At 45.8% G+C, this 24,188-nt stretch overlaps 2 protein-coding genes and 2 long non-coding RNA genes across 6 annotated transcripts in view; 2 read left to right on the forward strand and 2 right to left on the reverse strand.

Annotated features, from left to right (window-relative positions):
• SLC22A23 (solute carrier family 22 member 23) overlaps positions 1–8,876 on the forward strand; it is a 109,606-nt gene extending 100,730 nt beyond the window's left edge. For both annotated transcript variants that reach the window (XM_085051990.1, XM_085051991.1), the window contains one exon: positions 4,456–8,876. In XM_085051990.1, the coding sequence (XP_084908116.1) occupies positions 4,456–4,813 (358 nt within the window). In that variant the 3' untranslated portion in view covers positions 4,814–8,876. The remainder of the gene's footprint in view (positions 1–4,455) is intronic.
• A 977-nt stretch (positions 8,877–9,853) lies between these two features.
• On the reverse strand, positions 9,854–15,923 carry PSMG4 (proteasome assembly chaperone 4). Of its 2 annotated transcripts, none has more exons than XM_085051997.1 (3): positions 15,676–15,923; positions 15,477–15,552; positions 9,854–10,389 (listed from the first exon to the last, which is right to left on the reverse strand). In XM_085051997.1, the coding sequence occupies exons 1-3, from the start codon at positions 15,850–15,852 to the stop codon at positions 10,319–10,321; spliced, it is 324 nt and encodes a 107-aa protein (XP_084908123.1). In that variant the 5' UTR covers positions 15,853–15,923; the 3' UTR covers positions 9,854–10,318. The 2 variants fall into 2 exon arrangements, with proteins under 2 accessions (XP_084908123.1, XP_084908122.1); XM_085051996.1 differs by having other exon boundaries at positions 9,854–10,393; positions 15,676–15,917.
• A 403-nt stretch (positions 15,924–16,326) lies between these two features.
• On the reverse strand, positions 16,327–20,604 carry LOC146441570 (uncharacterized). Its single transcript, XR_014849968.1, has 3 exons — positions 20,539–20,604; positions 16,812–16,909; positions 16,327–16,654 (listed from the first exon to the last, which is right to left on the reverse strand). It is a non-coding gene; the product is annotated as an uncharacterized LOC146441570 (long non-coding RNA).
• Positions 17,897–23,410, forward strand: LOC146441571 (uncharacterized). The gene is made up of 3 exons (XR_014849967.1): positions 17,897–17,962; positions 18,227–18,389; positions 20,592–23,410. It is a non-coding gene; the product is annotated as an uncharacterized LOC146441571 (long non-coding RNA).
• The last annotated feature ends 778 nt before the right edge of the window (positions 23,411–24,188 follow it).

The raw sequence follows: 24,188 nt of genomic DNA on the forward strand, positions 1-24,188 counted from the left end.
TTTCCCAGGAATGTAGGTGGTATGGGTGTGTGAAAGGGAGAAAGAGTGGAGGAAAGAAGATTGGTTTTTTTGTCCCCTCCAAATTATATGCCTTTTCAATAACTGCAAAAGCATTATTGTAAAATTGCTGTCTGAGTAGCCAGATTCTCCTTGCTCCATGGCCTTTTTTTTCAGGCTACCTAAATTTATGAATGTATTTTAGAGATAACATTATTTCCAGGGGAAAAGGCAGTGTGAGTGGTGAGATTATACAGCAGCCCAAAACACTAACAGCTATTTATTTATGTGTGTGTCAGTCAGTTTGGCATTTTCATGCCTCTTTAATTTTCTCCTTGTCTCTGTTTGAAAGGCACACAGATAAGGAATTGACCATGTCAGCCAGCAGAGAATCTGCCAAGTAGGGTCAGATGTGCAATGTGAACTTAGCAAGCTTTTTTCTCTTAAATCACTTATGTTGCTACAGGAAGGGGACAAAATCCTGGCTGGGAGCCAAAATTCTGCTTCCCCTGACTCTGCTGGGTGACACCAAGCGAGTGGCAACAGCTAGATATGCCTCGGGGTCCCTGTTTATTTATAGAAATGATGACACACTGCACTGCTTTGCAGTCCTACCACCACAATAGGATCCACTCAGGGTTGTAATTGGGAGCTGTAGCTCAGGACAGTGCATTGATCTGTCTCAGGCAGAGGTGTATCAAGCTGCCTTCTGTCCTGTCTTTTGGTGGGATCTGGCTGCTTCCTCATAACCTGCTTTCCAAACTGCTACCTTGGATGGCCTTTGGAGGTTGGAACTAGATGATCTTTGAGGTCCCTTTCAGGACACACCGTTCTACAATACTAACATGCTTTTGGTGAGATCCCAAGGAACCTTAAGAGAAAAGTGAGCCAAAGAGAGCACTGGGGTTGTCTCTGGAGCTTCCCTGATAAAATCCTTTATCTGCAATCCCCCATCTCTGAGGGTGGAAAACAGCACTGCCATTACCCAGGGCAGCAGTGGCATGATAACAAACCCACAGCACCCATCTATCTCTGCTGCTGTGGTGTTGAGATGAACAGTTCCAGTAGCATAGGAGGGGACTAGCCAGATCTTCATCACCAAGAGATGCCACTTGTTCCAGCAACCTGAATATTCCCCACTGTCACGTGTCACAGAGGGGTCCTTCGGATCCCTGCACTGCATCTTGGCAGTAGGCAGGAGGGCTTCACCAGGGGCTACCCTTCTTTATACCAGGGACTTCAGTACAGACCTCCACCCAAATGCTGAATTAAAGCACCAAGTGTCACTGATAATCCGTATGGAATAATCTTCACACCACTACAGCCGGCACATCTACTAAATAGGAATAGGCTGAACGAAATACAGCATGTCCTCTCCTCATCCTCCACATATTCAGTTATTATCAAGTAGAAGATGGTTCTGGTTTTTTTCTCTTAGGGTCTTTACCTGTCAATAGCTGCCTGAAGCCAAATTTCCAGTTGTTGAGGAAACTTTCCTGTCTGACCATCCAGGAGCCACTCGGCAGTCACATTCACGCAGAGGGTCTGCACCAGTTCACAGCCTCTTGCCTTGAGGTGCTGCTCCCCAGAGCTCAATCTGCAGCTGACACAGCATCTTGTTCACCCAGCTACCTGCACTGAATGTATTCCATAACACAGTGGGATGCAGGGCTGTTTACTGGGACCTGAACAAGGCCTGGCTTCCCAAAGGTGGTGCCTTGCTCCATGAGGCCAAGGGCATCCTAGTGTGTTACTGAATCCCTGGCCTAGGAATTAAGTGCAAAAAATGTCACTTATGGGACAAACTGGAGGTTTTCAGGAAGTGACCTCAAGAAGTGGCTGAGCTGACTGGGCAAAGCCTGGAAAACCTGGTCTGATTTCAGTGTTGGCCCTGCTTTGTGCAGGAGGCTGGAGCAGGTGCTCTGCCAAAGTCTCATTTATTGTGGGCATTCTCTGTTTCACTTTTACTCTGAGCCATTGACCCATTTGCTCAATGCAGACATGGCTATCCAAAGACAGGTCTGCTCTCCTGAGGAGTGCTAAGAAGCACAAGACCCTTTCGTTAGAGTGTCAGTGCAGATGTCTTGCTGCTCTCTGGAAAAACAGTGAGGTAGCAAGCAAGGAAATTTTCCCCCATGAACAAGCAGGACAAAATTTTGAACCAAGGTCCCTTTGCGATTTGGCATGTTGGGACTATAAACCTCATGCAAACCATCCCTCCCCACTGTCAGTGCATGAGCAGGGGTTGGGGAAGTGGCCCTGATCAATCATCCATGGGGCCATGCCATGGGAAAGGCCCCCAGAGCAGCCACTGGCAGGCAGAGGTGCAAGGGAGAAGGCTGGGACTCACTGTGGGTGCCAGCAGCCCTCGCACTCCCTCTCCAGGCTCCACTCTGCATCTGGAGAATATTTGAAATACAGTGCTGGCCCCTGCCATGGAAGACCTCGTGCTGAGGAAGAGCAATGCCCCAGAGCACTCAGAATGTTTTTCTTTTCCACCTGCTGCCCCATGTCACCTGCAAAAACAGTGTGAATTGTGGGGGTGCTGCCTCTCTTGCCCTGTAGATGTTTTCCTGATGTGCATGGAAACAACAAAATTTCCTGACAGTATTTTCAAATTTTTCTTTTTTTTTTTTCCCTTCACATTTTCACATCTGCAGTGTAGTTAAAGAAACCCCTTTTAGGACACATACCAAAATGTATTTTCAAGTTGCCTTCTGCCAGGTTTTGATGGCACTGGAAAAAGTAATGCCTACTCTAATTACTGACGTCATATGGAAAAACTTTTTCTCCCCCTGCAAATCTGAAACCACTTGACCCATAAATGACAGAGCCGTCTTTGTTGTTGCCTTTTCCCGTTTTCTTTCAGCTTGCTCGATGTCCTTCTACAGCAGCATTTAAAACTCACCTCAGGTCCTTCTCAGGGGGGTTGAGATACAAGTTAGCCATAGCAATCACTGATGTAAATGAGCTGGGCTTTTGTTGATTCAGAGCCAGCTTGGAGAGAGATTGGCCATGCATTTGGGACTGGTTGTGTCGATTACTCATGTGAGTGTATTAATGAAGTTGCAGGGAGGCCAGTTGCACAATAGTTGCATTCAGCTGGGTTTCTAAATTGCCATCGGAAAGCTGGCAAGTTTTTAATAAGGGCTTTTGCAGTATTTGGGGAAGTCACTGTTGTCTGTGAAAGATGCTCTGCTGAGTCTGAAGAACTGCAACATACATATGTGAATTTTTGATCCAATCAGTGTCCCAAGAGCATCTTTTGAAATCTATGTTTGCAGTCCATTGGCTGCCAAGTAAGCAGCAGTGGATTTTGGAAAGGATTGAGTGAAGATTAGCTTTAACACGGTGGTTGGCTGAGTGAATTTGGCATTTGTAGGTTTATGGTACAGTGATTTCTAGTATGCTTAATAGTCAGTGAAACTGTTTTTTTCCCAAGTATTTGTCATAAAGCAGTCCATTTGCCTTCTGCAAGTCGTCTTCTGTAAGGGCCAGGTTTTGTTGACAGTAACAGCTCAGCATTGTGCCAGGAACTGAAGCACCTGAGCCACTCTGATCTCCAGAGGGTTTGGGAATAGATGGCATCCCCCAGAGGAACTGTAGGAGGAAGTGTGTTGCCTGCACAGGCTTGGTAGGGAAGCAGGGTACCAGTGATTAAGCTCACAGGGAGGTCTCCCTCTGCAGGCAGCAAGGTCACTGGCAAATGAAGAACAAGCTGCCACACACAGATTTTGTTAAAATGAGTCATTTAAGGGTGACATTCCACTGGCTGGAGACCTCAGTTGTTCCACAGCAGGAGGGAATGGCCTGCCCCAGATAAACACCTGCAGTGCCACTTCTGTGTGGGGTCACACAGCAGACAGACCCACAATTGTGAGGTGTGCCAGTACCAGAGATGCTGATGAACAAGACAAGGAATTGCAAAAGACTTTGCTTGCATAGCCGAGCATGTGGAGAGCACACTGAACTGGGCTTTCACAAGCAGCTTCTGTGCCTCTAGCTGGAGGAAGATGAATCTAGTTTCACACATTTTTTTCCTGCAAATTATGCACTTTATTGCATCATCAGTGTGTTGAGAAGTTCCAGCCACAACATGATTTTATGCAGAAAATCTTCCAGCACTCCAGTGTTTGGTATAACGGATCAAGGCAGTGGCTTGTAAAGTCTAATCTCCTGCCTCCACTACTGAATGGTGCCAGATACTTTAGAGGCAGCCAAAATTGACTTCTGCACTTACTGCTCCTTGGTGTGTCTTGTCTAAGTGGAGAAGGCTGGCATGCTAAGCAAAATCTGGTTTTCCCTCACTGAATGTGGGAATACTTGGAACTGGGAGTACTTTAGAGTGCTATCTACATACTCACATGGTAAAGCTTCCCTTCTTCTCATGTGGGGCAGTTAAATGGGTGTGAAATGATACTTGAGGATAATTCTTTCCCCCTCTGCATGTGTTTGCAGGGGAGGTGGGCTGGGGCTGGTCCTGGCCAGCGCGGGCTTCGGCCGACTGACCGCCCCCATCATGGAGCTCCACAACCAGAAAGGCTACTTCCTCCACCACGTCATCTTCGCCTGCTGCACACTCATCTGCATCATCTGCATCCTGCTGCTGCCAGAGAGCAAGAACCAGAACCTGCCTGAGAACATCCCGGATGGGGAACATTACACTCGGCAGCCCCTGCTGCCGCACAAGAAGGGGGAACAGCCCCTGCTCCTGACAAACTCTGAACTCAAGGATTACTCTGGCCTCCATGACTCAGCAGCTGTGAGTGACGGCATCTCGGAGAACACCACTGCCAACGGGATGAAGTCGATGTAACTGGGTGGATTTTTTTCCCTTCTCCTTTTTTTTTTTTTAATTATTTTATTTCCCCTTCTTATATTTCTTCTCTTTCTTTTGTATTTTATTTGATGCTGTTGTGCGGGAGGAGTAGCACTTTGGGCAAAGGTGTTTTGCACAGATTTTACAAACCAGTGATGAGCAGACACAAACTTAGAGGAATTCAACTCTGCTACTAAAGCAAATTTTGGAATCTTCAACTGTTGTGCAGATTACTCTTGAAAAAGTTTTGGAGGAAAAGACAAAAGACTCATTTGAGAAAAGACCTGGCTGGCGATAGCCCTTCAGAACTCTTTTGTTCCTGCCATTAAATATGTATATTTATTTTGATTTATTCTCAAGAAGCACTTTATTTCCTTTTCCTTTCATAAATCACAAAAATGAAGCCATCTTATAAGAGGTGCAGCCATTCCAAGAAAGAAACCATGGGGGGAGGGGGAGTGTTGTTTTCTGTTTTGTTTTTGTGTTTCTTTAAAGGAAAGAGGGATCCACTGCAAAGTTGAATTGACTGAAGCTTAGACTTGTGCAACATTCTTCTGCCTGTCTAGAAAGTCCAAGCGCCCAGATTGCCTGCTGTGTTTGTATACACAAAAAAAAGAAAAAAAAGAAGAAAAAGCAAAGCAAAACCTGTTGTGACTCAAACTCTGACTGCATTTTAGGCAGCTTATATTTGTCTTTATAGCCCATGTGCACTTAAAAGTTACTTTCTAAATTAGTCTTCTTTTGTTTTCACCAAATGCATTGAAGAAAATCCTACCCAAGCAAGCTGATTTTTCAATGAGAATCAGCTTTCTGCATTTTAAGAGTGTATTAATCTATTTTAGGTGGTTGCCACTGGTCTTTAATAGTAACATAGATTATGCAAATGATTTGACTAATGATGCAAAAATGAGTTTTGCCAAGGATGGCTGTAATTATCAGAAGGCCCAGGATCTCTGACTGCTCCAGGAAAAGAGCACAGAACAGCAGGGTAAACAGTAAGGAGCATGGGCTATGATCTGTACCTTTCTTCCAAAAGGCAGCACAGCTGGGATGTCTGCTCCTGAGAAATGAGTGTCCTGGTATTGTCTTACCTATTTTTAGAACCAGTGTTTGGGTTTTCAATTTAAGTGGACAAACTGCTTAATATGACTGTTGGAAAGGAATAAATTGATAGCCTGTGAATAATGACTTACTGAGCTGTCGTGGGCTCTTAGAGATGTGTTCTGGTTCTGACCCAAGAATATATCATGAATTCACCCTTATTTCCCCACTTTCCCAACTGTTCTTGTAATATTTTAGTTCAGGAAAAAAGTTTTCTTAAATTGCATAAATTCTACACAGAGTGAGCATCCAGTTTACCTCCTGCTGTGTAGATGGCACTTTGATAGTGGCCACTTGATTTCTCCAGCCCCCAAACCAACTATTTCCTTTGGCCATTGGCTTTTGGTTCTTACTCAAGAGACTATTGTGAGGATCTAGTTCAATGCAAGGAATTTGTAAACAAACAGCTTTCTTGCATTGTAGTTAACCCCCCTGCTCTCCCTCCCTCTTCTCCTTTCTCACTCAGGCCATCCATTTGTGATTGCTCGGTAGTGCAGATGTTCAAACAGAGCAGCAGGATGTCAATGTTGTACTGAGTGTCTGTATGATTGCCACTTTGTTTGATGTACATCTTGCATTCGTATGTAGGGGAAGTGCTCATTTGCACTTTCCTCCTCTACCTTCCCTTCCCCTTCCTCCCTTGCTGTATATATATTGTCGATTAACTACTGTACCTAACAATTTCCATCCTCCATTAGGCTGCCGATGTCCTCTTACAGCCCCCAATAAATCAGACCCATGCTCCCCGGCAGGCCATGCAGCAAAGCAGCACAGCCTCAGACGCTGATGGATGCAAGGGGACAGGTAGACCTGCAGAAGCAGCAGAGGTGGTTGTGTTCAGAGTAAAAATGTTGTCATAAAGCTGCTAATTTTTACAGAGGATGATGTGGACATTTGGGTTCTTCTTGAGCCTGGTAAGAAACACTGGACCAGTTGATGGTAGTTTCGCCCAAAGTTACACTACTGGCTTTTTTTCACCCTCGCTAGACTTGCTGTGACAGCAAGAGCCTGATCTTCCTTACACTCAAGTTTTATTGTCAGGCTTGAGTGCGGCTGCTTCTTTTTGTTCTGTGCCGAGACCTTGGCAGTCTGTGTTCACCCGAGGAAAGAACCCAGCCCTTCCCCACTCGTGCAGTATTCACGTGCCAAATTTGTGCAATACCTTTTGCCTTCGAAGCGAGATGCTTGTTGCAAGCCACACACATTCGGGGACGAAAAAATGGGTTCAATGGGTTCTTCAAAAAATTGAAGAAGCAAAACGAGGCTTAAGAGAAGAGAAAAAGGGCCTGAGAGCAGAGAAGGTGCGAGCACAGAGGCAGAAAGCAGCGTCCTGCCATCCATTGTGCCGCGGAGTCAGCGGCTCCTTCCTTCGTGGTCTTGTGTGCTCGCATTGTGGTTCAGCTCTTGCAGACCATCCACAAGCCTATAAACCTGGCTGCTTCCAGCACTGTCAGTGGTCCTGGTGAGCTCACCACTGCTGTCCACAGCACTTTATTGTTTCCTATTCTGGTGGTTGCTCTCCGATGACAGACAGGCGCAGGGAAAAGAATAGTTGTTTAAACATATCAACATTTAGATCATATATACACTAGGTAACAGGAACATGCAGCAATTTTTTTTTAGTTTTATTTTTTTTAAGAAAAAAGTCCTACGAAGTTGATTTGATTTGCTGCTTTTTTGGTTTTTGCATGAAAGCAGGCATTTGGTACTGATCTGCAATGAAGGGAGCCCCAGCTTCTCTAGTCAGTCTGGCCCTCTGCCTCTGTCACGACAATAAAGCAAAAACTAATTTCCTGCCTTGGCAGCTCCAGTTTTGCTTGTTTTCCTGCAAACACGAACACTATTGTGATGGTTATGTTCTTCCACACATGCTCACAGAGTTGGAAAGCTTTCACTAAATGGATCTCGTGTGGAGGAGTCAGGGAGCAGGTGATGCAGCAGGGCAGAAAGGAAGCATGGGGATGCTTGCCCTGCCTTGTCTAGTCCTGCAGCAGGACAGGGCTCTCTGCTGGGGTCCCAGCCTGCTGCACCATTGGCTCCTGGGCCATGTCTCCTCTGCAGCCATCAGCAGGAAAGGCTTTTCTCAGGCGGCTCTTTCTGGCCACCACAACAGGGGAAGCAGTCCAAGCTGTCTTGTCTGGTTTTGGCCTTTTTCTGTGAACCTTCAGTAACCTCTAAGTCCATCAGTAGATTTTTCTTTGGGTTTACCATTTAAGGGCTTTCTCCATCTTTGTAAGTTCAAACAAAAATGTGAAGTGACATTATGCTTGTTCTTGGGGGTTTTGTCCCCCTTTTAAGATTTCAGTACTGCTTTTGTTGCCAGACACACTGCAAACAGATAAAGACAGTCACCTGTTTGCAAGTGTTTTGTGGCCACTCTGAAAGAGGGTTGTGTAATTTACTTTGGGTTTCACTGAGCAGGCTTTTTTCATTGTCTTTTTTTTTAGTGGAAGTATTTTGCTTAACTGTTGCCACTTCCTGGAGCCAAACACTTTATTGGTCACCAAATTGGAAGCAGAAGTGCCATTAACTGAACTCTGTGAATGTCAAGTCAAGTTGCGCCTGTAGCTGGCACATAAGACAACACTATTGAGTGGGGGAATGATCTCCCCCACTGCAACTTTTTTTAATTTTGTTTTATTTTTTAAGAAAATAATGAAATTACAAACCTCATTTTAAATGTTTTCAATGTAAAATGTTTCGGGAAAGGAGTATGGTGTGTTTTGTCTAGTGGGCGAGATCTCCCTCCCCATTTCAGTTTCTGATGAAGTTTCAAAGAATCGTGTTACTGTATGTTTTGATCATGAATAGTCTGGTGGTGCTTCCTCATAGCACAAGCTTAAATCAAGTACTGAAAACAGTCTTACAAGCTAAATGTCTGCATGATGTTACATCTGTTGTACCTACTGAGAAGAACTTTGTATGTAAATGTACAGAATAAAATGACGTTGTCCCATCAGTTTGCTCTCCCTGGTCTGGCTCCCTTGCAGTGATTTCTCAAACACCCAGCAGCAGCTGATGCCTCAGCAAACAGCCCTACCCTGCTCTACAAACAGAATGAGCTGTTTGTAAATCAGGCTAATTAAAACAGCACATTGATTTGCAACTAATTATCCTTTCTAGTCAATTACAGAAGCATAGTTGACTCTCTTTCCTGGGTGGTGTAAATTAAAAAGAAAATACCCTTCAACAGTTGCTTTTTGCTGTTCTGATCTTGACCTGCGGCTGAGGACAGGCAGCTGCTCCCAGCAGGTAAGGAGGGGCTGAGACACCAAATCTGAGACATTGAAGCCATTGGATGCTCAAACCCTTTTGGACAAGAGACTCAGCAGCAGTTGTGCCTTCTACACCAGCAGCCTCTTGGTTAGTGTTTAATTGCTGATTGTGGCACCACAGCAAGGTAAATTCATCACTTTTCTGTAGGTGCTTAGGAAAGCTGTCTAGCAGCAGCACTACTAGTTTTTGCTTGTATCAGAAGCTGATGCTTGAGCTCAAATGAGGTCTCAACTCGGAATGAAAAAAAAAATAATAACCTGGACAGTTAATTCCTAGCTACCCTCTCATTAAACAAAATAGCCCATGGATTGCCTTTGAAAGGATACCCATCCTACCTAAAAGCAAGTCCAGAGATGTAGCAGCAGGATATTTTTCACTGGTGGTCGTGGTAGCAGACTGATATTTCTCTGATTTTTTCTGATTTGATGTATATGCTCAATTTACACGTGTTGCTCTTCAAGCAGCCTGACAGATTTATCTACTGCTCCAGAACCTGGCTTGTGCTTTTTCCTTCTATATAGTCCTCAGGGACACATTTCATCCTTTGTGAAACCCTTCTAGTGTTCTTAGTGCCCAAGGGATGGAAAGAAATCCAGCGTTTGGCACCAGCGCAACAACCAACGGCGGCTAAAAGGAGAGAAGTAATGCTCATGTCACTGCTTTACTGTACAAAAATGTGGGGTTTCTTTATTTGAACACTAAAAGCTGCTGTACTATGTTCAGTGCTAGTACACAGAAGATTAATTGTATAGATAGCATTTGGAACTGATTTGCCATCAGATGTCAGTACTGCGGGGAGGCCAAGACACTGCATGCACTTTCACAATGATGTTCATCCATTGAGGCATCCTCTTGTTTTTATACTTAGCAGGGTAGCAAAAAAAATCTGGTTTTGAAATTGAAAATTCAAATTTTATTTGAAAAAAAAAATCCAAGTCAAATGTATCTATATTTAATAACAACCACAAATTCAATCAAAATAATACAAAGGAAATATACTAACTTAATGTCAGTGTGAAAATTGGAATCAGTTTCTCTGAAAAAAAAAGCCTTCATCTTCTTTTAAAATTATGCACAGTCAGAACTTCTCTGGAAAAGCTGTCATTTCTTCTTTGATCCTGTTTTCTATGAGTAAGGTGAAATTGCTGTCTGTGTTTTGAAGATTGTAGCTGACAAATATCTGCTTTTTCGTCTTGCTGGCTGAAACACAAAACAGAGTAGTCAGACATAGTTTATTCTTCTATAAAAGCGATTATGGTATTTGAGCAAGCCTCTTAAAAAGCCACATCATGGAGATTCCTAAGATGATGTTCTGTTCTCCACTCCTGCTGTGCTGGCTGCAGTTATAAAGGAATAGCAGAACAAGTCCCTGACCACTGGTGTGTTGGGTAGGACTTTGCACATCACTGAAATGAACAGTATAAGACTGGTGACTGTCAACTAGTTTTTGACTTGACACAAGACACCATTAGTCACTGAAAAGCCTTGCAGTGTTTTTAGTGGATTTTTGGACACTTCTTAAATATCTTAGATTTTAAGTGACACCACAGACTGTACTAGACTCTTAGCACTGAAATTTAGTTTTGGAGTTGGTAAATCTGTGCTATGTAAAACATTAGGGAAGGTGCACAAGAAAGTGATTGGGCCCAAATTAACTAAGTTCTGTTTTATTATGAACCCCTTAAAAGGCCCCCAAAAGTATGCACCAGCTCTGTCTAAGCTTGCTGCCAACTTAGTTTCTTTTAACCTTTATTCATTCAGTGTCCATGAATGCTCCAAGAGTCTGGAGAGCCCTGGTTGAACATGATGAAGCCAAGCACAAGTTCCAGGCTGCTGTAAAGACAGTACCTAGAGAGAGGTGCTACAAAATTAAGAGCTGCCTTCCATGATAGAGCAAATTAACAGTGACAAAAAAAAAACTGTCCTGTGGGATAGGAAGACTTAATTATCAGAGTAGAATAGATAACATCAAGATGTGCTTTATAAATAAAATGGCATCCTATTTAGATTTTGTCACAGTAATATTGCAAATCTGTGACTCTATATATTACTAAAGCTAAACTCTGTGAAAAATGTAAGCACCATATAGGAAAAATAGGCACTAAATTTAAACTGAGTTGTGTAAAATAGAAGATGAAAAATAGTATGTGGGTCATGAGATATTCCTGTCAGGGAATGAGCTGGGAGCTAATGATCCCAGACACAAATCAGATTGTTCTGCTGAATATTCAAAAATATCATCTGAATTTTTTAAACTTCAGAATAGAGACACTATGACTTCTAATATCTCAACCCTCTCTAAATAGGAAACGATTTAGAAGAATACAGAAAACCTATATTTATATGTATGTATAAAACGTAATTAAACAATTCCTTTGAGGCATTTTCATTATGCAAATTAATTTATTATTTTCCATTCTAACAGGTTACCAGCTTCCTGACTCAGTAAGCAGAGCTGCTTATGAAATGCAAGGACTCATTTACCTTTTAAGACTTGGCACTGAAAAATGCTGATATAATGCAGTGTGATGCTCTGACTGCAAAAATTAGCACCTGGCACTAGATTTCTGTGGTACAAAGCAGTACGTCTGGTAAGCACTAATGCTTCATCATCATGTCCTAATTGAATGCAATGCTAATTCTAAACTAATTAATACCATTATCCTAGCTAACAAAACTATATAGTGCACTGCAGTGTCAAAACTCAACTTCTTAATTATGCTTGCCTATAGTCTCTGGGATGCTGTTCCAGTTCCCAGGAACAGTGTGAATCTGTGAATCCCTCTGGGCTGCCTGTGCCAAGGACCTCTGCTCCCCAAGCTGTGCCCTGGCTCTGAGGGGAGGTGGGACCTTTTCTGTCCCTGCTTCCTGTGGATTCTGTCGGACATGTGCACTCTTGTGGAAAGGACAAAAGAGGGCAGATCTTATGCCTGTGTGGAAGACCATCTGCAACTTCAGAGTAAAGCAGAAAACTGAAAAGGACAAGGCTTACCTAAAAAGCCCTCAGGCAGGTCTGCTCCCTATGCAGCCTGGTTAATAACGCCTGTTCCACTGCCTCTTCAAAGTGGAGGAAAAACATCCTTGACAACCATCATCTGGGATGTGCTGAGTGCCAGGAGAAACTACAGCACAGATCTGCTCCTACAACTTCATGTACAGGGCAAAGGCCCAAACCAAAGCTTGAGGAGGAGCCCAGCGGGAGCAGAAGAGGCAGGACAAAAGTTAGGCATGAGTTTGTAGACTATTTATGCTGGAAAAGAGGTGATGGAAGTGACTAGTGCCCAGCTGAGAAATATTCAAAGAAGAGGCTGAGGTGATCTTCACCATGACTCTGCCAGTCCCTACAAAAGGGAGAGTGAAGACATGGCACTAATCAGTACTGCAGCCCAAAGCATGGTGATTTCAGGACATGTAAGTAAGGGAGGCACTTAGGGACAAGACTTCATCAAGAATTGGCCTGCAGTATCCTACAGCAAACAGAATCTGGGTTTATTGACTAGTGAGACACATCTTGTGCCACAGCAACCAGGCAGGGTGCTGGGAAACAGTCCCTACACCTCAAACAAGCAGATATAGACAGACACATGTAGAAAAGGAGTTGGAATGAAGCACATGTGTCTTCAGCAACAGAAAAAAGAAATCGGAGATAAGGAAGGAGATAGAGCCAATACACCAAATGCAGCTGTTGTGGCTAGGACCCCTACCTACCAAGCTATAAAGAAAACCAAAGGAGAATGTGTGCCCTGATGGCACAGCAGCACTGAAACTCCTGCTCCAGGGCAGGAAACCTGACATTGCAGGAACACCTGGCAGATGGAATGCGAATGGCAAGAGTAAGAAAAGAAAATAGTTACATGCAAATAGCATCACATGCTACTCCTGCTAGTGCCTGTGGGGACCAGAACAGAAACTGCATGGAAAGAATGGTGACAAGCATCAGGGAGGAGAGGGGACAAAAACTGCCTGCTTGAAGGTTATCACACGTCAGGATGGTTAAAAAGGCCACCTCAGAAATACAACTACAAGTCAGATTTGGCTGTGAATAGCATATTTGCTATTACAAATTTTGTGGGAGTAATAAGGATTTAAATTCCCAGAGGAAAACTAAACACCAATAACAGCAAAACTGGGTATTTCTAGCCAAGGTGGAACAAGATTTCCTTACCAAGCACTCTGTGAAAAAAAGATACAGGGATCCTTGTTGATGATCTTGCAGATCTGCTTTCAGGAGAACAAAATGTAAATAAATAATTTTGGACCAAGTGACCATGAGTTGACTCAAATTGCTGGACTGACAGAAGCCAGCCTAAATACTAAGGTGTAGGACTTCAGAAAGATGTATTTCTTTCCTCAGAAGCTCAGGTGAAGAGCAAGCACATAATTTTTCAAAGCCAGAAGTGTGTAATTGACTTTCCCCTTTGAACCAAAATAATAATGGTTCCTCAAAATAATATACCTTAAGCAGGATCACCCAAGAAAGAAGAGCATATATAAATAATATAAAAGGGGCTGACCAGCAAGGAAACCTGCAACCCATTGGATAGATGGCATAGATACAGAGGAATATGGACCAAACACCTAGCTAGGCCACAGCTGGCTCAGAAGTTTAAGATGAAATAGCAAAAGACACCTAAAGGTTACAAAGAAAAAGAAAATAGGCAGGTGCATTATACTCCAAGGATAAAGAGTAACCTGTAAGTCAGTACCAAGCAACAGTAGCAATTCTCAGTAACAAAGTATGGGAAATTAGAAATGGAAATAATAAAAGCACCTTAAGAAAAAAAAAAAAAAAGGCAGCAAAACTGAGACAACTCACTAGGAAAAAAGTCAGGTGACTTGGCCTCTGTCCTAGAACACAGTAAGAACAAATGGAAGAAATGGAAAGTTATTATGAACCTCAGCTATGAAACATAATAAATCTCTTAAGAGTGAAGAGAACAAACACTTGTACCAAAAAAAAAAAAAAAAAGAGTGTGGGAATCACTGAGATAACTTGGAGCTGTCAGCTGCACCCCAATGCTACACAGAAGATTAGAGCAAGATTCAGAAGAAATGAGTGACAAGGAGACAAAATAGGAAGTGGAATAAACAATTACACTTTATCCAAAGTAAATCTTCTCCGACTACATTTTTACTAACTGACTTCCTATGGATAAGGCACTAATTACACCTAGAGAGATCACGTTTTACAGTACCCCATGAAATCATTACTTAAAGTAGAAAGGATTGAATTCAGTGTGTAGAGAAAATGATGCCACCAGGGTCGACTAAAACAATGTTTATTAAAAGAGAAATTATTGTAAAGAAGAAAATATGCTAGTACTGCTTTTCAAAGATCAGTCTTGTGAGCAACCCTTTTTAATATGTGGCCATGGAGAAGTACATGTAGACTCATGGAAGTGCCTGACAATACAAACTCAGGACACGCTGCCTGAAACAGAGATCACCACAGAGCTCATTAATAATTCTGTGGCCTTTCCATCTGAAACAGAAGAAGTAAGGTGAGATTGAGCAGCTCAGCCTGTGGCTTTTAAAACCTGGTAACAAGCACATCAGCAGCTCACCAGTTGGAGCTGCATCAGCCACTGGTGGGTGATGGTGAGTAACCAGCATGACACAGCTGTCAGACCTGTGAAGGTGCTAGGATGCATTAGGCCGTGTATTTTTGATCTTTTTAGCAGGGACATGGGAGTTTGCAAGCTGTCATTAAGACTCAGGACTTCAGCTATTGAAGTAGCTGCAGCACACTACACTTGATGGAGAAGGAGATAATCTCGAGCGGTGCCCATTATGGTCAGATCAAGCACAGGCACCTGTGAGACAACCCTGGACTTCCCAGGCCAGAACTTCTAGGAATGTAGGGCTAAAAGGTGTGAGATGTGATGAGCATTAGCCTCATCTTCAAGCAAAACGCACGTGCCTGGCATGACAGCCGCCTCGCCCACGGCACAGCAGTGGCACAGGCTTACAGAGAGGATGTCACCTGAAACCCCACTCGGCAGGCACCCACAGCCAGGATCAGGATATTAAATGATTCACTCTTGATAGTGCACAGCGTGCCAAGGCCGCTGACTCAGGTGCCGCAGACTCTCCCCGGATGGGGGGAAAGGGGAATCGGTGGGTTGGATGGAAACCGCCGCAAGCCGCACCAGGGAGGCTCTGCGGCCCGGGCAGCGCACACCGCATCCTCTGCGCGCCCCCAGGCCAGCCGAGAGGCACGGCGCGCTCCCGACCCGCGTGTTCCCGGCGGGATGAGCCCCGAGCCCCCCGCGCCCACACCTACCCAAGCGCTGCGCCAGGCAGGAGGAGGCGGTGTCCGAGGGGTCCCCCAGGAGCGAGGCGGCCACCGGGATGCTGTCCTGCAAGCGGAGCACAGCAGAGGGCACGGCTTAGTCCCGGCAGCGCGGGTGAGGGGCGGCGGGGTCACCGCCGGGCGCCGCGGGGCTCCGGGGGACGGCCGGGACCGCGGCAGCGACACTCACACGGGGGCTGCACATGGCGACGGCCAGGCTGGCCAGGGCGGGCGCGGCGCCCACCCAGAGGAAGAGCGAGTCCCGCAGCCGCATGGCGTGGAAGTGCACCCGCTGCTCGCCCAGCTGCCCGCTGAAGTCGTGCAGGGCGATGCCGCCCGCCGCTCCGCCGCCGCCCGCCGCCTCCATCGCCGCCAGGCCCGAGCGCAAGGCCCGAGCGGGAGGCTGGGCCGGCCCGCCCCGCGGCCCCGGAGAGGCGGTGCTGGCTCCGCTCTGCCCGCCCTGCCGTGCCGCCCCGCCGGGAGGCACCGCCCCGGCACCGCCTGCACGGCCGCCCGCCCCGTCCGGCTCCCGGGGGATGTGCACTTCCCACGCCCCCAGGGACCCCGCGGACACACACACGGCACACGCACCGGTGTCCGCACCGCGCTCCGTGCACGCCCTCCCCGGGCCACCTTCCTCCCGTGCACAGAGCCCGCCAGCACCAACACGCACGCCCGGCTACAGCCCCCCAGGAGCGCGCCTCCTCCGTGCCCCTACCTCCTGAATTTGCTCTGCCCCCGCCGGTGCGCAGCCGCTCCGTGTCCCACTATTCCCCTCCCGCCCCAGAAGCACAGCCAGCCTCCTCCCGGTGCGCAGGCACTCCGCCGGTGCGCACCCCCTGTGCATGAACACAGCCGCAGCCCCGCTGCGCTCCCCCCGCCTTCCCCGGGGCTCACAGCGCCCCGGGCATTGCCCTCTACCCGCCTGGACAAGGGATGAAGCGGAGGCAGCCGCAGGCATGGGGAAGCCCCGCTAGGTGGCAGGTGAACCCCGACGTGCGGAGGCGCGCCTGGCAGGCCGGTGGCTCCGGGGAGTCACCCGAGAGGAGCCCCGGGGTTTCAGAGTAGAGGGGAGGGCATGGCGTGGTGCTGTGCAGCCTCGGGAAAGGGGGGGAAGGTCAGGGCGATCTTGGCTTCCTTCAGCTGTGGAGGTTTTCAGCGCTGGGGATCTGCAAAGCAAATTATTCGGGTTTGCATAGCTCTGGAGAATATGGAGCCGTGAATAATTAAAAGCCCTACTTGGGGTGTGAATTTTGTGCTCAGCTCTCTTTCAACCAGAGCACAGCAAAGTCGGTCATTACTGGGGAGGATTTTCTGTAACTGTACCGTCTGTTGCTGATAAGAATATTGTCGGCTCCCTCATGGCCACGGGCCCTTTACAATTGGAAACATGAATCTTCACGCCACCGGCAGGGCAATCATCGCTGCATAAAGAACAAGCAAGTTCATGGTACTGATTGACTTTTTAACCAGCATTTCCTCTGCCTCCAGTTTCCTACATACTGCCAGAAACCAAAATTTCCATTTCCAAATGCTAAGACTTCATTTTCCAGTTGAAGAAATGGGTAGAGTGAAAAGAACCCTTCATCACTTTTCTTCCCTGAGCCGCTCCAGTTCTCCTGGCATCTGCCAAAAGAAAATCCTCAGCCCTGCTAATTTCTGTCCATGCTGCCGCACTGACACTAAATCCCGGGAGGCAGCTCAGCCCGGCTCAGCTGCCATACCCCGACATCCCATGGCACAGGATCAGCTTGGAGAGAGGGGGGGTCGAACGCCACCTCCCCTGCCCTACATTTGTCACTTGCTGCTTGCACAAAGCATTGTGGGATGTATGGTGTCAGCCCCCCGCTATGTCTGTCCCCTGTCTCACTGCTGAGACAACATCAGGCTTGTGCTGGTTCCCCCATTGTCCCCCAGTCCACAGCCAGTCCCAACTCTTGGCCTCAGCATGGGTTGGCCTCCCAGGAAGTGTGGTACTGCAGAAGCTGAATCTTGTGCTGGGGCTCAAAAGTCAGCCTTTCCCTGTCTCCGCATCTTGTTGTAAACTGACATTTTGCCTGTAGCAACTAAGAAATCAGACAGGCAAGTAGGTGACAAAAGCCACCTTAGAAGGGAGAGAGTGTTGTCTGCGTGCACCAAATGCTTCCCTCTCCTTGCTGCAGCTGCAGCTCACTCTGCACTTTGTGGGTAGGTACGGCTGCCAGCTAAAACAGCCGGGAACCAGGAGCATTGCAGGAAAAAAAATCTAGGAATAGGATAAAGCGTCTGCTAGGAGCCACACAGGTGGCAGTGGTGAGATTCCTGTGGTTAGACACCTGCAGGTGATGGAGGAATTTGCCCCAGGCCTGTTCAATCAGTGGAGAGAAGAGGAAATATTAGGGCACAGTTCACCTGAGCTGCTTTAGGCTTCTCTTTTGAGAGAGAAGGAACCCCTCTTGCCTGTTTTCCATTGACTTGAAAGGATGTGAGGGTGCAAGGTAAGGCGTTGCACAGGTTTGCAGACAGATTTATTCCTGTAGGCAAATCCTTCTTTAAGTGTTCAGAACCAGTTTCTTTGCTATGCTGGGAGAGAGTTGACTTCTCTAATGGAGTCCTAGTGGAGGATCTGTTCTATCAAAGTTCCAGCCCAGTGTGTCTCTACCCACAAAGTAGAAGTTTGGGCCTCCTTGAGTCCTATACCTTTGTTAAAATCATCTGCTCGACTGAAGTAAGAGTTTTCTTCACTGGTCTTTCCACATCAGGTGCAAATGTCTGGTGGTGCTTCCAGGGCTGTCTCCAGGCTTGCTTCTCTCTACGGGGAGCTGGCCCTATTTCATCACTCTGTGATCAGTTCCTCTTCCCATCAGGAGTCTTCTCCAAAGTGCTGGTAACTTCCCTTATCCGAAACCCCGCAGACCTCTAAAAGTCAGAGGACTCCTCTGCACATAAGCAGTTCTACGTATCTAATGCTTTTCTGGGAAATGCAGCTGTTCTCTAAGTCGTGCTAAATCCTCATTTAAGCTCAGAAAAGGAAAAACATTCATCTAGTAAAATGCTGGTTAAGCATTTTTGTTTGCAGTGCAGGTGTGAGAGTAGAGCTGTGCAGAACCAGACCATCAAGTGTGAAATTAATTTCTTGATTACAGCACTGCAAGGTCATCAGAATCCCTACAAAATGAGTGGGGAAAGCACATGTGTATGGAATCTCTTGCATGTCCTTTAACATGCTCATCTTTTTTTTTTTTCTGTGGCCTTGAAAGCAACACCTGTAATTCTAGCTTGTTTGTCAGGTATGAGGCTAGAATGAGCATCAGCTGTAGTGAGACACTGGAAAGAAAAATAATGATAAAGCAAATATATCTTAGCAAAAGCACTGCATGTGTGTGTGGATGTGTCTACATTGCTGCTCAGGTGAGCTCCAAGCTCCAGGAGATGTGATTTAATGGTATGTACTTCTATCTTCTTCCTTCTTCTCCAAAAGTTAGGTTGCATATAAGAGTCACTAGATCCTAAACCTTGGTTTTCACTGACAATCATCTCCCCTCCAGTACAGTTTTAAGTCACAAGTAAATCTTCTTCCTGGTAGCTGTGGAGTCAGGACATGTAAAGCATGTAGTTATGAGCTGGGCTATCACTGAGAGCAGCAATTTTTTCTGATTCCAAAATGTATTCTGTGCTTTGGCTCCTGTATGAATAAAGTGTGAATTTGACACGTGAGAAAGCAGTCAACAAACAGTGTGTGTCAGTGAACCTCCTGTTGGTGCCTAGGATGTTGTAGTTTTCTTGATTTGTCATCTTTTTGCAGAGGAGTAAATTACTCTCAATAAAGCCAAGCAAAACCTTCCAGCTGCTCTGCTAAGGCTCCATGACACCAGGCTGCTGCCACAGTAGCTGTGCTGCCATCCCAGGCTTTCAGGGATCTATTTTGAGACTTGGAAACTCACTGTATGTAGACTTGCATCAGTGGCATTGATGGCTGAAGGGGTCCTTTTGTCTCCCTGTACTATCAGGGCACCTGAGGAGCTAGAAAATATACGCTCTTTTTTTTTTTTTTCCCTCCATCTTTGGATGGTTTTTCTCAGCTGGATCTGTCCTCTGGTATAGATTGTTGTGCCGCTGCTCAAAAACTTGTGCTGGCATCATGGAGGGCAGCATCAGGCAAGAAAAAAAGGGGGAAATGTCTCTGCTTACACTTCACAGTAACGATGGTTGTGGTGCTGTGGCTATCCAAACCAATTTAAGCTGGGGCTGACCCAGTCCTTTTTTTCTCATGCTCATCTAACATGGTGATTAGTCAGCCTGGGGAACCAAACTGGTCAAAACGTTTTCCTGGGACCTGGCATGGGGTGTTGATTAGATGTGATAAGAAATTGCTCCTGAAACATCTAACTATGGCCATAGAGGTAACCTGAGGTAGCTTGACAAAACATTTAGTCAAGTGTCAATCAGCCTGACTTGTGGTCCCAGAAAAGAGATGGAAAGAGAACCCAGGCTGGAACTTTAGAAAGAGTTGCAGAAAATGACAGAATAAGACTTGTGAACTTGTGTGAAAATCAGTTTAAGAGATCTGCAAAGGGACTGCACCAAGTTCATGCTATGAATCTTGCAATCCAAAGCAATATCAAAGCCAGCCCTCCCTGGGGAAAAAAAAAAAAGTCTGAAAACCACCAGTAAGCAGATGCAAAATATAGATGTACAAGCAATTCCACATCTGCAGTTGCTGCTATGACAGTGCTAGCAGAACTCCTACAACACCTCCTCAGTATACCTGTTAGTACCTAGGCAGGCTTTGCTCCAAGGAAATTCAGTTCCTGATTTCCAAAAGAATTAAGGTACCAGGGGACTTTGTTGTTGTTGTTTGTTTTATTTTGGTTTGGTTGGGGATTTTGTTGTTGTTTTGATTTGGTTTTTTGTTTGGTTTTTTGGGGGGTTTTTGGTGGGGTTTGTAACCTCAGCTGTTAGGATTTCACTATGGATGGGAAGAAGGCGGCACAGTGATTCTCAGCCTGTTGTGATGCTCTGCACAGTGTGCTTGGTTAGAAATCGTGGCTCTTAGCTTTTATGTCTCACTGACCTGGTGGCCTCCTGCAAATCCCTTCCACCCTGCTTTATTTCACTTCTCTGCAGACTGCAAGAGTACAATAACCGCTGCCTATCTCCCTGCAGTTCCTTGTGACAACTCACAAGTTGTGACAACACAACTCCATGTGACACTCAGCTCATAAGGACCTCTGTGAGCCCAGCCTAAACTTCTGCTGTTATCGAATCAGACAGTTTCCTTTCATTGTCATATGAGTCATTGGAGGAACTTGTGTGAGATCTGTTGGAGCATTTGAGACCTGTGGTTTCGTAGCTGCTGGACGGGAGGCACTAACACTGAGTGACTCATTGCTCCCCTTGGGGACAAGAGGAGGTTTATGCAGTCAGCCGGAAATTGTGTTTTGTATGCAGATAGACAACTTCACGGTGAAGAATCCCAAAGCATCTTACCAACACCGACTCTCCTACAGAAATGTCAGCAGCTGTAGTGAGATCTACAGGTGCAAAGGGTTATTACACACCTGTGACCTGACAGGGAAGGGCACAGGTGTGAAAGCCTAATGGAACTGACTTTTTGAAAGGCTGAGAAGGGAAGGGGAAAAAACCCCATGAGATAGTATTGAAAAACATTTTCCTTTATATTGCTCAATTCAATTCCTAGATCTTATGTGACATGGCACAAACCTGTTGGATCCTGATATTCTTCTGTCCTTGGGTCACCTAGCAAGATGCAAGGCCAGGGTACTGAACATGCAAGTCTCAAGGGCTCACTTGTCTGCTCAGGTTGCAAAGAGTCATGTTCTTAGCCATGGAAATTACTGATTCAACATGCAGCACTGGCAGTCACATAAACAAAGGTTTGACTGAGATTCAGGATGCTTTGGGAGTGGAATGAAATTCCTTTTTTGGACAGATAGTTTGCTGTTGCCATGGTTATGGAACTTGCTGCACTTCTGGTCTCTTCCCCACCCCTCTGGGTACTTTCCCCCTCCTGATGCCAGGATTCCATGGATCTTCTTTTGCTCCTTACACTGGGCCTTGTATGTAATAGTCTCTGTCACAGGACCCTTAACCTGCAGGTCCAGCTGGACATGCCTGCATACAGCTTCTCCCATTCTCAAGCATGCCAGCAAGGGCCTGCCTCTCAGTCTGGTTCTCCAAACAGCCACTCTCTTTCATTGCTTTTTAAAGTGTTGCCATGGCCTTTTCATTTTTCCATTTGCAAGCAAAACTAGCTGTACAAAATCAGCTTTGATTATTTTGCATCCTCCTCCCTGGGCAAGGAGGGAAGCTAACAGGCTTGGCATTGTTCCTCAGCAGCCTTCCAGTCTTCACTCAGAAGTTCCCCAGCTCAATCCAGTTTTTTCTCTTGGCTTTTCCTTCCTGCTTTGTTGAACAGAGTAATTCAGCAGAAAGAGTGAATATCTCAAACAATAGTTTGTACATTACTAGAGAGCAGCCCAATGTCACCTCATCCCCAAGGATATGGCTGCTTTGGCCAGGATCTCCACGTTCCTACTACAGTTCTTGAAAAGCATGATTTAGATCAGGGATGTATTTCATTTCCTAGCACAAGTATGTCAAATAGCTACTGCTGCCACCTCATCGGTGTATCTGATGTTATTGATGATTACACAGAGAAAAATTTTCACAAACATCACTTCAGTGATCTGTTTCCAAATTCCTGAGCTAAAAAACATTTAAAATAATACTTCACACTAGTAGCCAAAGATGGGGGTGTTCCCTATTTGCATGACAACAGAACAGACAGAATAGTTTCACTGTCAGAATGCAATCACCCTAGGAAAATACCATCAGTCTCTTTACAGCATTTCCAAAGTATGATCCCAAGAGGCTGATACTGCATCTTCAAAAAGTCTGTGTCCCGCCCTTGAACAGAAGCTGAAAAATATCCTTCTCTGCTGCTTCTCAGAAAGCATGAGAAATTATCTCTCTTTTCTGCTTTAGTGTACAAAAAAGCTGGTGCCAGGCCATGTTGCTGCTGTTATAGTGTCCTGGGATGGATGGTGGCCTTCCACAGGACTGAAAGGTTTGTGTGTGCATGAAGTTATACATTTCTTATGAGGCAAACACAAATCAGATGAAAAGTATCCCTAAATCATGTGGAGAACCATAAATGGAAAAATGGGAGGAGAGAGCAGGACAAAGAAATTGATGCCATTTGGGAGTGACACCTTTTTTTAATACATTCAGAATCTGAGACAGCCTTTATACAAATCAATTGAAAAAATGCCTGCTCCTGTGAGCAGAAGGTAAACCTTGTAATGATGAACCTCACTTAGCCAAAGTATAAAATGCTGCAGTGTGTGCTCAGAGGCAGTGCTGGATGGTTTGCTTACCTACCTGCATCCCCACCTGTGCCGAGGTGAGGCTTCAGCCCATAAAACCCAGGCAACCCTGCAGGCACAGGTTGAGTCCCTCCTCTGCACTCCCCTACAAGCACCTATCAATTATCTGCACTGCTCTTCCCTGGTGACAATATCAGCGCTGGTGCAGTGGTCCTGTGTCACCACACCCCAATTTTGCCACGTTTTCATCCTCATCACTGCAACTCCAGCGCAGGGATTCCTCATAGAACAAGGGGAATGAAGGGCTGAAAAAGATGCTTTCATCTCTGCTTTCGGCGCTGTCTTGGTAGGGATGCTTCCAGCTTTAATAAAGCAGACGATCAAAGCCTTTGTGTAAATCCTGCCATCAGGAGAACGGTTGTACTGCTGCACTGACAGCACAGCAGAGCCCTGTGCAGCTCCCCCAAATCCTGCTTTTCTCGGCTGCAAGCTCGTGCCACCCGGATCATCTCCCTCCAGCCCAACACGGGACAGCAACTGGTGCTGGGGAAAGAGGAATCTCTCAGTCATTTTCCTTGCCAGTAAGACAGATTTAATATACAAATGAGTGATCTGGGGCAGATTTTTTTCAGCCTTCAAAATCGTATTTCTTTTCTTTCTAGTCTTTTGAACCTGAGAGACCAATGCAGCTGCTTGAGAAGGTCATTACAATTAATTTGCACGACCATGCCTTTAGCAAAGAGAAAAAGGAAGTGTTAACGAGTTGACAAGCACACTGTCTCTTACAGCAAGCAGCTCTGCCAGCCGCAATGTAACTGCAGGGAGGAGAGAGCAGGGTGGTGGCAGAAGACCTTGAAAAAATTCTTTGTTCAAACCGGTTACAAAGGCTCCTGCTTCCCTAACACACCAAATCCGAGCTGGTCGAGGAAGGCAACGGATTCAGTAGAAACTCGACTTAGTACTGATGTAGGGCAGCGTGTTGCTGTCGGGGTTTCAAGGATGAGTCATTGAGGTGGAAAGAAATTTTTTTTAACCAAAGAGAATCGGAAAAAAAAAAAAGTATTTGCTAGGCATGTGGCTCCTGTAGCTCTCTGTGATTCCAGATTCTGACCTCAGGGCTGTAAATGAGGGTCTGACAGAGATTCTTCCCTCTGACACTGCCATTTGCAACAAGATCCTCAAACTGAGCGAATTTGCTCCATCTTCAGTCCGAACATACACACACCCCGCCTCTCCCCCCCAAAAAAAAAGTCGTGCTTAAGGAAAGAAAGGACCAAGACCAGATTTCAAGAATAGCTCAGACAAGCGAGTATTTTCTTTCATGCCTTGCTCTTTTGCATTTACTGAATTTGTTCCACATGAATGTAGAAACAGC

This window comes from Lichenostomus cassidix, chromosome 2 (assembly GCF_008360975.1).
Source record: "Lichenostomus cassidix isolate B80296 chromosome 2, HeHo_3.0, whole genome shotgun sequence".
Taxonomy (NCBI): Eukaryota; Metazoa; Chordata; class Aves; order Passeriformes; family Meliphagidae; genus Lichenostomus; species Lichenostomus cassidix.